A 17,539-nucleotide genomic window follows, 5' to 3' on the forward strand; every position below is an offset into this window, starting at 1 on the left:
CAACATATTCTGTGACTCGGGCATTCCATTTCTGGGAAACAGTGATAGCTGTTCTTTGCATTGTTGCAAGGTTAAGGATTTCATTACAACAAACTTCTCAAAAGGTGTCAATCAACCAAACAATGGTTGCTTAAGTTTGTGATACAATTGTTATGAAATAACAATTAGAAGTAATAAGTAGAACATAGTAGATTCTATTTACTCATCTAATTTGTATTTATTCTAGAGTAGAAAATTACAACACGATGTTGCTAATGTAAATATAACAAAACATATGTACTTATACTTTTTAATCTGTATAGATACTTGCATAGATCATACATCATACATCATAGAGAGAAATAGAGAAGCATCTAGAATAGCCTTATTAGCCTTATTAGTATAAGGAAAGACTGCACAGGCAGGAAAATAAAATATCAAAATATAAAAATGTTCATAACAATAAGCAAATATATTTTTTAAATTCAGTATATAAATAGAAATATATAAAACTTGACTAGGAGATGACAAATAAGTAAAATTTGTAACTGAATCAAAGAATAAGGCCTGGTTTCTTTTATTACTTTAATTATTTTTATATGCAGTAAAGAAGTTAAAACATGGAAAGCATTATTAAGAGGAAAACAGACATCAATATGTACTGCAATATAAAATCATCTAAGATAACTAAGCAAAATCATACATGAAATTAAAAAATTATGCCAAAATTCTGTTTGTATCTTTGCTTCAAGAATTACACTTGATTAATTAATTGATACTTTGTAAATTTTTCATATATTTTAATTTTAAAAGACTTGGCATTGAAATTTGAACTAAAACTGTATTTCATGTATCAAATCAATCAAGCAGTGACTTTAGAGTCCTAACAATAGCAACACCACCTTGGCCACTTGGAATTATAGACTGTAGTAAGTTTAATTTTATATTCTAATTTGTGACTAAACAGATTTTGATGTGTCAAAATGGAATCTGGTTTATTCTTGATAAGCAGTGGGGTATTTTTCATCATCAGAATCAATGTTTTATAATTAGAATCAAAATGCTGTAAAAAAGAAATTACGTGGAGGCCAGAGCTATGAAAGTATTCAACAATTATTTATAGCTTAGCACACGCTAGGCATTTTCACACACACATATATATACTAACATACTTAGTTTAGATAAGCACATTGAAGGTAAAAAACAACAAACTGAAGTTCAAGGAAGTTAAATTCGCAAGGTCTTATCTGTATAGTAGTGTAGCTACGCTTTCAGTGTAAATTATTATCCAACTGAGGTGCTACTGAGAGCGATACCACTATCGAACAGCTTGTGTCACATAAACAGTAGTTGAATTGTATCAACTAAGACTGACTAAATAGGCTTTAATGTAGAGCTAAGTGCTGAAATGTCAATAAACTTTGAAACAGCTAAGACAGCTTAAAATATGATGAGAATAAAATAACTAAAACCCCAAAGGACAAACATGGGCATAAATTCATCACTAATGAACACAAAAGAGTGGGAGCTAGAACATTAAAATTCTACCATTACTGCTCTTGTGTGGGAAAAGAGAAACCAGCAAACTTCGCTAGCACAGTGGCCAAGAGCGGCACTAAAACACTGATAACTAGCTCTTCAACAACTTACAGAACTGACAGAACATCATGATGAACCACACAGCCTAAAATACCATCTTACCATTCTCGCATCAGCAGAACCCCCTAGAAATCTGTTTAAAGAAAATTTGCTAGGCCCTAACATCCACGTTTCAGACTCAGTAGGTCAGGGGCGTGGCCTTCTGATTAGTACCCATGTAATGATAATCCCTTTGAGTCCTACGGCAATAAGTGAAAGCTCTGCTTTGGATAAGATCTATGAAATTATTGGGTTTTGAAGATCAATTCATATGACTCAAGCTAATGTTTCAAAAAATAAAAATGAGCAGTAAAGAGATAATAATCGTAAGCAAAAATACCATTAAAATAGAATAAAAGAGCATGTTAGAGTATGCAAACTTCCCAAACATTTATGAAATCTAAGTAAGAACAGCAATGCATTAATCTCATTAAAATATTTTAAAGGCAATGACTTTACATGAATAAAGCCAAAGTGTCAAATACTCATCGTAATAGTCAACACTTCTGGTAAGTTTCTATTAACAATAATGTGTACATTCCAAAAGTTTAACAGATTTTTCAGGTACAATTACTTAGCGTATTTCATAAAAAAAGTAACTTAGAAAAAATGAACAATGAAGGTAACAGGCTACCATGCATTTATTAAAAATGTATAAAAATGGTAATAGGTTTATTTCTATACCAAATATCCTGTACCTTCTAGCAAGTATAGAAGCTTTGAAATGTCAATAAATTTTTCTAAGAATTTGCTTAACACAACAATAAAATTTTAACAATTTGTCACAATTGTACAATGAAAAGATTCTGTTGAAAAACCATTTTAGTAACATAATATTTATTTCTGCCTTATGCATACATATTAAAATGTCAATTATATGCAACTATTATTAAATATATTTTCAGGCTAAGAAACTGTCCTAAACAATAAAGAAATAATATAAAAGCAATATATCTGTATTTGCAAATAAACATGACGTTCAATTACTTTTTCTTGTATATAAATAATCTTTTTGTAAAAAAGAACAAAAAGAAAAGGACACAAACAGCACAGTGATGTACTGGACGGCAGGAAAGCATGATGATATTGTGTCAAATGACAATGATCATTAATGACTAAGAAAACAGAAATGAAAAGCATAGGTTAAACTAAATTCTGACCCACAGTCAAATATACATTAGTCAAAAGTCTTGAATAAAGAATTGATCCTTATAATTTGCAATTGTCATTACTAACAGTATTTGCATTTTACAATGGCATAACTCCTCCCCCACCTTTCTCTCTCTCACAAACACATTCTAACTGCAGACAAGCTTGGATTGGTAGCAATCCTCCTGTCTTAGCACTGGAGTGCTGACTATAGGCATGAGCCATCATGCTGAGCTGCATGGCACACATCTTACTGTGGTTGGTGAGCATTCTACTGAATTCACCGTATTAATACCAGCACAATTATAAATGCCACAAATACGTTTATGTAACTTCACTTTCTACTGGGACAGTAGGAAATTTACTATTTTTTACAAAATGAGGGTATTCGTAAATGTTTCAGTTGTCTCTGTTATGATGATATGAAAGTTTCCCTATACTTTTTCTTGGCAGCTACATCTTACCTCTTCCATCTTCTAATCTGTGTCTTCGAATGACACGCTGTCGTTTTTCTTCTTGCCGTAACTGAAGATGTTCTTCAATATTAACCCCAGGTACAGGGACAGCTGGTTAAATGGCCAAAATAATAAAAACAGCATATGTTATGTAACATTAAATACATAGCAGCTATACCTGTAAAGTAGCAGAAAACGACTTAAAACTTAATTTTTTATTGTAAGAATTCTTGTCGTATGAGCTGGGCAGTGGTGGTGCACACCCTTAATCCCAGCACTCAGAAGGCAGAGACAGGCAGATCTCTGAGTTCCAGGCTAAGCTGGTCTACAGAGTGAGTTCCAGGACAGCCAAGGCTACACAGAGAAATACTGTCTTGAAAAAACAAAACAAAACAAAGCAAAATCTTATCATAAAAGAGGAAAAAAAAAAAGTATCCCCTATGGTCATATTAGTAACCAAAAGCAATACTGTATATATTAACCGTTACCTTAATTTTTAACATGTATTTAATAGAAAGTATTTAAACTTAGAAATACAGAGTTGAGAGCAAGACATTCAACATAATAAATTACCTAAAAGGAGGTCTAAAGGTATCATCTCTTTCACTGCATCAAGAATCCCTCTTTGTCTTGCCTCTTGACCATCCAGCTCTCTTGCACATGCCTTGCAGCATCCACACACAGCACAGCCAGATTCTCCTGAACCACAACCACAAATCCTAGGTAGAAGCAAACAAACAAAAGACAGGCTTAACTGAAATCCTTCTGATCTTTTAGTACTCTTTTCTATAACCATCTTTCCAGTCTCTGGGACTGAATCCAAAGAAAAGTAGGAAGTTTTAGAAATATAATGAGAAGAGTTTGTTACGATTCTAATGAGTATAATTAATATATATCTAAATAAGATCCAAATAGATTCTACTTTTGTACAATTAACTATTAATGTACATTCTCCTATAAGTTTTCTCAATAAGTGCCAACAGTTTTACCACTAAGTGTCAGGATGGGCTGGCAAACATGCATCAGCGGTCTCAGGGGAGTTGAGGGAGGCGTTGGCAGCCTTCCGTACAAAGGCAGCTTTATCAGCATCAAATATGTCTCTCCTTCCTCATTTTTGACATAGTATCATGTCCCGTTTTTCTCTTTTCACTACATCTAACTACCTAATCCTCTGCTGCTCCTTTGTCACCTTCATAAAAATTGAAAACCCTATGTGTTTATCACAAAATAAAGACAAAAATACTCCCTGAAGTTGGCTAGGATATCAGTAAAGAACTAAGTTATTGGTAATACTCTTCATAGATACAGAAATCACAGCTTTAATTATTCACTAGTTAGTCCTTTAAAACTTTTAGTAGTTCTGTCACATTTGTGGTAACATAGATTTTGCAAAGGGACAAAGAGCTAAATACTTCTGGCAACAGTTAAAACAATGTGGTATCCTGTGAAACTGGAGGCTTTGAAAAACAAGTATCTCTGACAATTTGGAAGATCATGTACTTTACAATAATGAGTGTGATATAAAATATCCTATTGAATTCTGTACTGAAGCCATTTTTAAAATATCATTTATAACACCGGACCTCCTCGAATAAAAGACTAAAGAGTAGATATTTCTTACACAAAGATATTAGAATAAAACATTCTACAGATCAATCGCTTTCACAAAAATTGAGGCAAAAACAGCTGACTAAATACTAACAAACAAAACAAAAGCATACACTAAAAAGAGAATATACCATAACAAAGTGAAGTTCATTCCTAATGTAATATTAGAAAATTAATGTAATAATATACCACACTATAAAAAAAATCTATAAAAAACATTTAAATAAATTCAATATAATTTCATTATTTAAGGAATTCAAGAAACTAAGAAGAGAACTACTTCAACACATTCAAAGCCACAAATAAAACCTACAATAAACATAACATTCAATGAAAGATGGAAAGCTTTTCTTCTAAAACAAGAGATAAAACAAGGATTTCTACTTGATTAATTCTATTCAGCATAATACAGTAAAGCTTGGCCAGAAAAATCAGCAGGGAAAAATAAGTAAAAGGTACCTAAATGTGAAAGAAGTACAATCATCACTGCACATATATAACTTCATTCCAAGAAACCTCAAAAGTAATTATACAGACACTCTAAAACTTTAAAAGAAGTTTTAAAGTTTTAATAAAGGAATTCAGAAAACAAGATACAAAGTCAACATGAATGATGGTTATATTGCTTAACATTAACATAAGACTGGAAAGAAAAATCCAACAAAAATTACATTGACAACCATCAGAAAGAATGAAAATTTAGTAAATAACTTAAATAAGGGGTTAATAATGTGAACAATGAAAACCAAACACTGGTGAAAAAAGTTACGATAAATAAATGGAAATATACCCCAAGTTCAAGGATTAAAAGACATGTGTGCACTACTCAATGAAACCTACAAATTTAATGTATTCCTATTAAAATCCTAATGATACTTCTTACAGAAGTAGAAAACATCATAAAATTAAGAGGTCCTTATACAGCCAATAATTTTGATAAAGCAAGAAAATTATTCGTTGTGATTTCAAAACACATAAGATTATTGTAATCTGAAATATGAAAGATGCTGACAAAAGAGAAGCTTATCAGCCAAGAAAGCCCAGAAAACAAACATCACAGTGATATTCAAATGACTTTTGACAAGGGTGTCAAGACCACTAAATGGGAAAAGACAGTCTTTTTCAAAAAATGGCGTTGGAAGACTGGACATCCACATGTATCACAATAACAGTAGGTCTTTACCTAATGGCATTTGCCATATATAAAAATTAACTCAAGGATAAAAGATCTAAAGGTATAAGAAAAATTTCTAGGGGCAACAGCTAAAGATACTTGCTGCCAAGCCTGATGACCTGAGTATGAGGGCGGTGCCTGCACACAGTGAGAAAGAAGTGACTCCTGCAATTCTTGCTCTGAACTCCACACGTGAATCATGGTGTGTGTACACCCACAATATACACAGCAAATGGGCTAAGTTTTTTTGTAGAAGAAAACAATTCATGATGTATCAATGTGTTATGTTCGACAATACTTTCTTGATTGGATGGATAGATGGATGGATGGATGGATGGATGGATGGATGGATGGATGGACGGACATATAAACATGATGAAGCTTTAGAGAGAAAATACATTTGTACTCAAGTATATTTGATAATCCTACTAAGAAAAGATCAATAAACATTTGGCATTAAACAAGAAAAACTTAGAAAAAAACCATTGACTTAAAAAAATGACAATTTAAAATAATGGCTTCAATGAATCAAATGAACGGAAGACAAACAAAAACATGACACTAAATTAGAACTCAAAAATAGTAGAAGATAACTGTAAGTATTTACGTTTAAGGTTGTGTGTGCAGTTGAGTGGTCGAGCATTTACCTGATAATAGTTTAAAGCCCTGGGTTTGAACCCTAGACAGCACCACTCCCCCCCACACACACAGCAAGTGGGTAGCTACACCGTGAGATAATTTGAAAAACAGAAACAAAGGGGAGTGTGCTTATTTTCTCAGGTGGGAAGTCGGCCTTACCCTCCAGGAACTCTGTCAGGACGGCCGCTGCTCACACAGCTGGCGCCATAGCCCGTGCAGTCTCCACACACCGTGCACACCATGCACTGCTCCAGCTTCCACTTGTGCATGCCTGGAGGGCACATCATGGACTTCTCGTCTTTCTCGTCCACTTCTTCTTCCAGGTCTTCATCCATAGCGGTTGCCATATTTTCAATTCCAAACCCTGTTTGACAGATCAATTTATAATTTTATGTGGATTATTTCCATATCTAAAAACAGACATTTCCCAACTTGAAAATATACATGAAACCATGCTGTAATCAAAGTGATTATGTATTCACTTATTTTATCTATTATTCGTCATCAAACTTATTCATTTATCTCTTATCTGTAATGCACAACCTAAAGAACAGGCACTCAATGTACCTATGTCTAATCAAGAAATTGGCTCAGGGATGCAGAGGTGGCTAAGTTGTTAAAAGGCTAAGCTCACAAACAAAGAAATAGACATAGCACATCAGGTTTTTTGGGTTTGTTTGTTTGTTTGTTTGTTTGTTCTCCCAGCTGTAATCAACGGACAAGATAAAAACTGAGATAATCAAACACCGGATAATTTTGTCTAGCATCAGAATAAAGCAATCCTGATGGAAGTCTGAGAGAGCCGAGTTTTAATAATAGAAGAAATGTATCAAGCACTTACTATACCCAGTTTTACCTAAATTATTATTTAAGGGTCAACAGTATAACTATAATCCTCTGTATATTCAATAAAATGGAAATAGATTCTGATTTATAACTCATAATTGAAAATAAAAGATCTAACCTAACTACATAAACCAAAATAATTCTTCATTCATTTAAAAACACTAAATAACCAAAAAAAAAAAAAAAAAAAACAAAATACCTAATATAACTACATACACACACACACACACACACACACACACACACACACACACACACACAAGACCAACACTCTCCCTAACGAAACTGGTTCCTGGGACCTATTTGAATCTACTGTGAAGCAGAGCCCAAAAGAGATGCTCTTGGTTTGGTTAATAAATTTTAAGTTTAAATCTCATCTGATTGTAGTTTCATCATAGTCCAATGCTTACTTCTAATGGTATGAATGGATCTTCTCCTACTGATTTAAAAAAAATTTTTTTGAAGAAATTTAGAATTGAGCACAGGCAATGCTGGTAACAGCTAAAACCAAACCTGGAAGCAAGAATTCACTAAACATGCCATTAAAAACAAAGACCGCGACCACAGCAGCAGGGAAACCCGAAAGACAAAACACTGCTTCCCTTCAACAGACTAAGAATTAAGAAAAAAGACACTACGAAGAAAGACAGTTACAATTCCATCTTTCCCTAACAAAGGGCTAGAGAATAAAAAGCATCAGAGTGATCAAAACATAGAACATTAAACAATGACAGTAATATTTGTTGATAGGCTACTCCCAAAAAGTAGTCAAAAATGAAGGTGATAACCACTTGAAAACAAATCTGCTTTCCATGAATAATTTAGTCATTAAAACTGTTTTTAAAAAGTTAAAGAGGAGGACTTTGCAGCCAGTCCTGAAGATATCTGCTAAACCAGTATCAGATGAAAGGGGAGGAAGTTCTCCCCTATCAGGGGACTTGGAAAGGGGCAGGGAGGAGATGAGGGTGGGAGGGTGGGGTTGGGAGGGAAAGAGGGAGCAGGATACAGCAGGGATACAAAGTTAACAAACTGTAACTAATATTAAAAAATAAAAAATTAAAAAAGTTAAATAAGTCTTAATTTATGCACATTTTAAAATATTAAACAGATAAGAACATTACTTGCTCAAAAGCTAAAAATATAAAACATTTTATTTTTGCAAATCAAATAAAAATGGAGAGATTTTCTACAGACTTTTATCAATAGTATCAAATAAAAAAGGTAAGGTTTTTCTAAATTTATAAGAAATCAAAGAATCATTCATAAAACTGTTTTTAATTGCTCCTCATGTCTGGAACTGGAGTTATAGATGGGGTGAGCCACCACATGAATGAAGGGACAAAACCTGGGTCCTCTGAAAGAATAGCATGTACTCTTTTTTTTCGTCATCATATTCTCATTATCTTTAATTACAATTTATTCACCTTGTATCCCAGTTGTAGCCCTCTGCCTCATTTCCTTCCAGTCCTATCCTCCCTCCCTCTTACCCCCTACCCATTACCTTCCCTTAGTCAAGTAATAGGGGAGATCCTCCTCCCCTACTATCTGACCCTGGTCTCATCAGAACTGTCTGGATCCTCTTTCTCTGTGGCCTAATAAGAACACCTCGCTAGGGAAAGGTGATCAAAGAGCTGGCCACTGAGCCCATGTTAGAGACAGCCCCTGCTCTTCTTTTTCTTTTTATTATAATTTTGTATATTAATTACAGTTTATTCATTTTGTATCCCAGCTGTAGCCCCCTCCTTCATTCAAAGAACCAGCCACTGAGTTAATGTCAGAGTTAATGTCCCTGTTCCAATTACTAGCGAACCCACTTGGAGACTAAGCTGCCATGGGCTACATCTGTGCAGGGGTTCTAGGTTATCTCTATGCATGATCCTTGGTTGGAGTATCAGTCTCAGAAAAAACCCCTGGGCCCAGATTTTTTTGGTTCTGTTGCTCTCCTTGTGGAGCTCCTGTCCCTTCCAGGTCTTTCTATCTCCCACTCCTTTCATAAGATTCCCTGCACTCTGCCCAAAGTTTGGTTATGAGCTTCAGCATTTGCTTTGATACACTGCTGGGAAGTGTCCCTCAGAGGCTGCAAAGCAAAGGACACTGTCATCAGAACAAAATGACAGCCTACAGACTGGGAAAGGATCTTCACCAACCCTATATCTGACAGAGGGCTAATATCCAGAATATATAAAGAACTCAAGAAGTTAAAAATCAACAAATCAAGTAGTCCAATTAAAAAATGGGTACAGAGCTAAACAGAGAATTCTCTATGGAGGAATTTAGAATGACAGAGAAACACTTAAGAGAAATGCTCAACATCCTTAGTCATCAGAGAAATGCAAACTAAAACAACCCTGAGATTTCACCTTACACCCATCAGAATGGCCAAGATCAAAAACTCAAGTGAATATACATGCTGGAGAGGATGTGAAGAAAGGGAAACCCTTCTTCATTGCTTGTGGGAATGTAAACTTGTACAATCACTTTGGAACTCAATCTGGCACTTTCTCAGATAATTAGGAATAGTGCTTCCTCGAGATTCAGCTAACCACTCCTAGGCATATATCCAAAAGATACTCAAGTACACAACAAGGACATATGCTCAACCATGTTAGTAGCAGCTTTATTCATAGTAGCCAGAACCTGGGAACAACCCAGATGTCCCTCAACTGAGGAATGGATATAGAAATTGTGGTACATCTACACAACAGAATAGTATTCAGTAATGAAAAACAAGGAAATCATGAAATTTGCAGGCAAATGGTGGGAACTAGAAAAGATCATCCTGAGTGAGGCATCCCAGAAGCTGAAAGACACACACAGTATTTACTCACTTATAAGTGTATATTAGACATATAATATAGGATAAACAAACTAAAATCTGTACACTTCCAGAAGCTAAGCAAGAAGGAGGACACTGGGTAAGATGATCAATCCTCATTCAGAAAGGCAACTAGGATGGACATTGGAAGAGGGAGAAAACAGGAAATAGGACACAAGCCCTTGCTCTTCTTCCTAGTGAACCCATATGGAGACTGAGTTACCCAGGTTCTACATCTGAGCGGGTAGTCTAGGTCCTCTCCATGCATGATCCTTGGTTGGCACATCGGTCTCTGCAGGGGCCCCTGGGCCCAGATTTTTTTAGCTTTGTTGCTCTCCTTGTGGGGTTCCTGTCCCCTCCATGTCCTTCTATCCCCAACCCCCTCTTTTTTCATAAGATTCCCTGCACTCTGCCCAAAGTTTGGCATGTACTCTTAAAGTTGAGACATTCCTCGGGCCCTACTCATTCATTTTTGGAAGGAGTAAAATTCATTACTATGCCCCAAAAGCTAATGAAAGAACAAGGTAAATCTTAGCATCTAAAAGTTAAGCTCCTACCTTTCCCTCCTTGGTTCATAGCACCAGTGTCTCGTCCACACTGTCCTTTATTATTTACACCAAATGTCCAAACCTCTCCATTCTTCATTAAAACACAAGTGTGAGCTTTGCCCATTGCTACCTGAGTTACAAAATGGCCTTTCAAATCAGATACCAAACCTAGAAAAAACACACAAAATTAATAAATACCAAAAATACATAAAATAAATAGAAGCTTTAATGTGGAATTTAATTTCTTAGGCAAAATAATTCACCAAATGGGAAGCAAGTGACCAAACTACTGGTAGGTTATCACCAAATTTAAAAAGCCTTAAATGTAGTTTCAATTAATTTTAAAATAAAATTCAGACTCAGGGCAAAAATTTACTGTAACTTTATTTCTAGATAGCTTTTCCTACCTGCCTGCTCCAAGTGTCAACAGCCTTGAACACTACCCAGAAGAACCAGCAGCTCTCAAATTTCTACTACAGGCACAAACACTGATGTATATTTACCAGCTTAAACTTATAAACAACTGCCTCGGAAATCAATCTGGCGGTCTCTCAGAAAACTGGGAGTAACTCCAACTCAAGTGCCAGCTACAGAACTCCTGGATATATACCCAAAATATGTTTCACCATACAAAAAGGACATTTGCTCAACTATGCTCATAGCAGCTTTATTTGTAAGAGTTAGAAACAGGAAACAGCATAGATGTCCCTCAGCTGAGGAATAGATAAAGAAACTGCGGTACATTTACACAATGGAATACTACTCAGCTATTAAAAAACAAGGAAATCATGAAATTTGCAGGCAAATGGATGGAACTAGAAAAGATCATCCTAAGAGACATAACGCAGACCCAGAAGGACTCATGTAGTATGTGCTCAGTTCTAAGTGGACATTACACATTAGTACAGGGTAACCTTGCTACAACTCACAGACCTAAAGAAACTAATTATCAAGGAGGGCCCAAGGGAGGTTGCTTGAATCCCACTGAGAAGGGGAAATAAAATAGACATCAGAAGTGGAGGGAAAGGAACTGGGAGAGAGAGGGGGGTGAGAAGAGGTGGAGAGAGGAATGGGTGGGAGGAATCAGGTATGGGAATTGCAGGGATGGAGGGTGAGAGGGCTGGGAGAGAGAAGAGAAAATGGTGTTGGGGCATCTCTGGGACAAGCTGGAGACCTGGAATGGAGAAGACTCCTGGTAAGATGGGGGTGACTCTAACTGAGACTCCTAGCAGCAAGGGATACTAAGGCTGAAACAGCCACATCCTGTAGCTAAGCAGGAATTCGAGTAGGAGAGGGACACCAACTCACCCACAAAACCCCTAACACAAAATTTGTCCTTTCTACAAGATGTGTACGAATGAAAGATGGAACAGAGATTGAGGGAATGGGCAACCAATGACTGGCCCAACCTGAGACCTACCCCATGGGAAAGACCCAACCCCTGACTCTACTAATGATACTAGGCTATGATTGCAGACAGGAACCTAGCATAACTGTCATCTGAGAGGCTCCACCCAACAGCTGATGCAAACAGATGCAGGGACCCCCAGCCAAATATTAGGCTGAACTCAGGGAGTGCTGTGGAGGAGTTGGGGGAAGGATTGAGGGAGCTGGAGGAATCAAGGACACTTATAGAAGATCTACATAGGCAACTAACTTTGGCTCACGGGGTCTCAGAGACTGAACCACCAACCAAATAACATGGATGGACTGATCCTAGCCCCGTATATGTATGAAGCTAATGGGTTGTTTGGCCCTCAAGTGAATCCCCTAAAAACTGGAGTGGGCGATGTCTCTGACTTGGACTCTGTCGCCTCCCTCCTGATCCCGTTTTCCTAGCAGGGCTGCCTTGTCTTGCCTCAGTGAAAGAAGAGCCACTTAGTCCTGATGGACTTGTTGTGCCAGGGTAGGTTGGTATGAGGGAGGTGGATTATGGGAAAGTGGTTGGGAGGGTGGGACTAGGGGGAGGGGAGGGATGTAAAATGAATAAATAAATTAATGAAGAAAAAAACTTAGCAGAAAAACATTTGGAATAATACAATGAAATAATAGTTTTTTATAAAACCTTTACGACTTTTCAAAATAGTAGTTTTCAATGTAAAATCATGTATATTTATTTATTTCCTGTGCATGCATTCAAAATGCACATGTTTCCATTTGTAGGTGAGAAGATAACTTGTGGGAGTCAGTTCTCTCTTTTACCCCGAGTCCCAAGGATTGACTCAGGCTGCCAACCTTACCGCAAGTGAATTTGCACGCTGAGGTATCCCAACAAGTCTCAGAACAATTATTTTTGAACCTCTAATACTTTCTTTCACAGTCCAATTAAGAATTTCTTCAACGTCCCTCATATTACTTTCAATATGCTTTTCACATTAGTTTGCTAATCTTATTACTTATTTTGGTAATAATTTTTAAATTACAAAAGCATGCTTAGCCTTGTTAAAGTAGTAGTAACAGTAAACCTAGTGTTAGTTTTGCAGAATATGTCAAAAACTTCATTTCCAAAATTAAGTTAATTAAGTTAATTATTTCAGTAGCAAAAATTACTAAGTTCTGTATGTAACACACATCGTATACACAAACTCCTTGGAATAATCACTTGACTTTTCAGTAATGAACTTCAATTATTTTGGATTCCTTTTTACAGCAAAATTCAAAGCATTATAAGTCTCATATAAAATCTTCCCAAGTGAGGTGACTCATTCACTATACTCATTTCTAATTACTAGGAAAAAAAATCCAGCAACCAAACAGTATGAGGTTATGAGATTAGAGTTCATAAATATAAAACTATCTAGCTACCTCTATCCCTCATGCCCACTTGTTAAATTTTGTGTTTATCAGTCAGGCACAGGATAAGCTGATAAATAATTCTTGAGGCTGTGTACTTAGGTACTTCAGAATCCAGTAAGTAGGAAAGGAAACAACACTACCCCGTTTTCTAAGTGGAGAAACAGATAATTTAATGATTTTAAATCAGCCTTGTTTTAAAACTATCTGCTAGAAGAGACTAACATTAACCCAAAGACATGTTATATGAACACTTTGGTGTGAAGGAAAAGCTTTCCAGAGAAACTAGCTAAGGGAAAGTTTCTCTCACCAAGCTCTTGACTAGCTCTGTGTGAAATGGATGTTAGCTCTTCCAGTGAGGAAATACAATGGAAAACATCTTTACCAAAGATCCACATTTGGAAGAAAATGTCAACTATGTAGAGAAGCATGCTACAATGTTAATTTTCTAGACTCATTTGTTATATCTAGTGACTCATATTAGAATCTTTTTGCATAAAAGTAAAATATTTTTAACTTACTTGAACTATCAGAATAAATAGCATCTTTTCCAAACATGTATAGTTCTCCATCTTTAGAAATGACAGAACTACTTCCATTATTGCAGGCCGTGTACACCACAATCTTCCCTTCCATTTTAATAATCTTTTTAGGTTTATAGGGTTTTGACTGCCGTCTGCTCTTAGCTAAAAGGAACAAATAAAATGGATGTAAGATATCTATATGTAAATAAAAACAATGATTTATATATATAACCAAAGAAAAGAAACCCCAGCCCCCACAAACACATTTATATCACCTTTTTATCTCTCATTATAATTCATTTGTGCTCTTATATTAAATTCTGTAAACAAAGTTTTTCATTCATCTAATAGATATTAAGCAGCTGTATAAAGTCAATGTGACTATAAAGATGGTATACATACGAAAAAGAACAAATAAATAAAAATATGGATGATTTTAAAAGCTACTATGCTCAAAAATTCTACCCTTGAAATTAAGCATCAATTAGCTGTTCAGAAGTGCCAACTCTCAGTAGACTTACTTGACTCTCCATCTTCTCCTTTACTTGCAGATCCTGTGAAGAACACGCTCCCATCCTCTGCTACTAAAAGGGCATGTGAGCCGTCATGTCCAACAGAGAAGTGCACTATCTTTGGAGATTTGGTAATTGGTAACTCAACCCATTTTCCTGCTGAAGGACCACCTTGTTTAATTCCAAGACTCTGGTACTTGCCAGTGTAATATATCTTATATGTTTAAAAAAAAAAAAAAAAAAAGGAAGAGAAAAACAGAAATTAGACTGCCATTGGAGTGTACTCCAGGTCATTTCAGTGAAAGGTAAAAGCAAGAACTTGACATTTTTCTATACTATTCAAATTTCATGACCTGAGGGAAACAACTGACCTACTCAATATTGATTTTTCATATGTATCCTGGATATTTATAATTGTCATATTTACTTTCCATGAATATACTCACAGAAGGAAATTCATAAAATGTTATTCACTTCCCAAACCCATAAAAAGCTACATGTAAATATATGCCTGATAATTTCTATCTTCAGAATTCCCTTAGTTATCTTAATTTCTCTTCACATTTATTAAATAAAAAAGAGACTTCAATCTATATAGGCTAACCTATACAATCTATACAAGCTACTGTAGTATCTTAAATTATATATTTTATTAGTTTTGAGTATTTTTAGAAACTTCTGATTTCTCATTTATCAGAATAAACATAAAACACAACCTTACATAATTAAAAAATTATAGAAATCCGTTATTAAACACTTTCAAAATATAACTTTTTTAAAGGTTACAAACTGTTAGCATCTTAAATGTCACTACTCTTTTATAGTATTATTTGCAACACAAATAAAATTTCATCATGTAAAACACTATAAAAACATTAACTATGTAATCTAACTGAATTATACTGTTATCGATTTGTACTTTCTCTTCAATCATAAAAGTTAATTTTTGAAACAAAATGTGTAGTTTACCTTTCCATTTGCTGTTTTCATTAGTGCAAACTCTCGTCCTGCACCAAGTATCGCTGACTCCTCATCAAATCCTGTGCCTTAAACAGAACAAGAGTAATAAATGACAGCGTTTGCAATATACATACTTCTAAGTACAACATGCACTAGTCAATTCAGTTAGCATTGTTAAAGATTCAAATGGTCTGCCTATGGTGGCACACAGGATGAAGCAGGAGGACAACTACTTTGGGAACATGCTGGACTACTAGATAGACCGTCACAAATGCAGAGTAAAACAACAAATACCAGCATTGGCTTGAATTTTTACAGAGAATTAACAATAGGTCCACAACTTAAAAAAGAGATAAAGTTGTTCTAATCTTGATATGTTTTAAATTACTACCAACATTTTATAACATAACACTAAAAGGATTAATGTCAACAGTAGTCACTGAATTGAGGTATAGAAATATATTTTTGTTAAGCATCACAGGTACTAAACATCATAAAATGTAAAAATATTATCTCATTTGATCTTCATATCTTCATACATTGCCCATTGTTTAAATGAACAAATAGAAAGCTTAGGAGTTCATATAACACCTCTAGCTATTTGGGATGAAATTAAAACATGAAGATATCAACCATGCATGGTAGTGCTCATCTATAATCCCAGCACTCAGACAGGAAGAGGTAGGCAGATCTCTGTGAGTTTGAGCAAGCCTGGTCTACAAAGTGAATCCAGGACAGCCCAGGCTACACAGAGAAACCCTGACTCAAAAAAAAACCCAAAAAACTCATGAAGATATCTAGATTAAAAATTTCAGATTATCTGTCCCATGCTTTTTATAAAAGAAAAATTCCTAATTTAGAAAATGTGTACATTATCAAACCATAAATTATAATTTTCTATGCTGTATATTTTATGATGTTTGGCCAGTCATACAAGCAACCAATGATTCTGTAGGCTTTTAGCATTTGTCTATTTGTTTGTTTGTTTGCTTGCTTGTTAGTTTTGGTTTTTCAAGACAGGGTTGCTCTGTAGCCCTGGGTGTCTTAGAACTCTGACTGTAGACCACGCTGGCCTCGAACTCACAGAGAAATACCTTCCCCTGCCTCCTGAGTGCTGGGTTACAGGTGTGTGCTGCAATGCCTGGCTTCTGTGGACTTCTAAAATTAACAGCTTGAGCTCAACTTGGCATATTTTTTCACGGAAGGGAAGACATACGAAAATCGAGACAACTAAAGTATGTGCGATAAAAAGCTAATGTCAAAATAATTAAATTCCCAAATACAAATAATTTAAAAAGCAAATCTAGTAGAGATTCTCCTAAGTTACAGAACTACACTAATAAATTTTCAGTGGTATTAAATAAATTACCCTCAGCATTGTCCATCCATAATCCTTAATAAATGTAAGTTTTGCCCTATTGAAACTGTTAGTTGCAAAGTATTATTATTAGTCATTTTTCTTAGCACTTTCTAATACCTCACCTATTTACAGGCTGTTATTTCTAGTTACTGCTATATATTAATCAAAAATTGTTTCATAAAAAAATAAAATAAAATAAAATAAATTGTTTTATAGTAATAAAGACAACAGCCAATAAATTATGAGCTGAGATAAAAAAAAACAGACAATGAGTTTTTTAGAGAAAAGAAAAAGAAACACTTATTTTTTCATCTTACTTATTATATGCAAATCCTTTTCCAGATCAAACAGTGATATACCACAGGCATGTAAGCATTTTCTGGCCAGTTTAAGCTGTAATTCTTGTTGTAGTACAGGTTCAGTGCTTGTGGCAAATATTCTGACAACAAAGCCATCCTTAAAAATAAATAGAGAGAGAGAGAGAGAGAGATAGATAGATAGATAGATAGATAGATAGATAGATAGATAGATAGATAGAT

At 35.1% G+C, this 17,539-nt stretch overlaps 1 protein-coding gene across 8 annotated transcripts in view; it reads right to left on the reverse strand.

The window, feature by feature from the left end:
* Positions 1-17,539, reverse strand: part of Mycbp2 (MYC binding protein 2) — a 246,544-nt gene that overhangs the window by 177,388 nt on the left and 51,617 nt on the right. For all 8 annotated transcript variants that reach the window (XM_055609971.1, XM_055609975.1, XM_055609972.1 and 5 more), the window contains exons 10-17: positions 17,318-17,456; positions 15,650-15,726; positions 14,690-14,894; positions 14,166-14,330; positions 10,861-11,019; positions 6,802-7,006; positions 3,795-3,940; positions 3,231-3,332 (exon numbers count right to left, since the gene is read on the reverse strand). In XM_055609971.1, coding sequence (XP_055465946.1) covers positions 3,231-3,332; positions 3,795-3,940; positions 6,802-7,006; positions 10,861-11,019; positions 14,166-14,330; positions 14,690-14,894; positions 15,650-15,726; positions 17,318-17,456 — 1,198 coding nt within the window. The remainder of the gene's footprint in view (positions 1-3,230; positions 3,333-3,794; positions 3,941-6,801; positions 7,007-10,860; positions 11,020-14,165; positions 14,331-14,689; positions 14,895-15,649; positions 15,727-17,317; positions 17,457-17,539) is intronic.

Source organism: Psammomys obesus, unplaced genomic scaffold (genome assembly GCF_907164565.1).
Source record: "Psammomys obesus unplaced genomic scaffold, mPsaObe1.curated_primary_1811, whole genome shotgun sequence".
In the NCBI taxonomy this organism is placed as follows: Eukaryota; Metazoa; Chordata; class Mammalia; order Rodentia; family Muridae; genus Psammomys; species Psammomys obesus.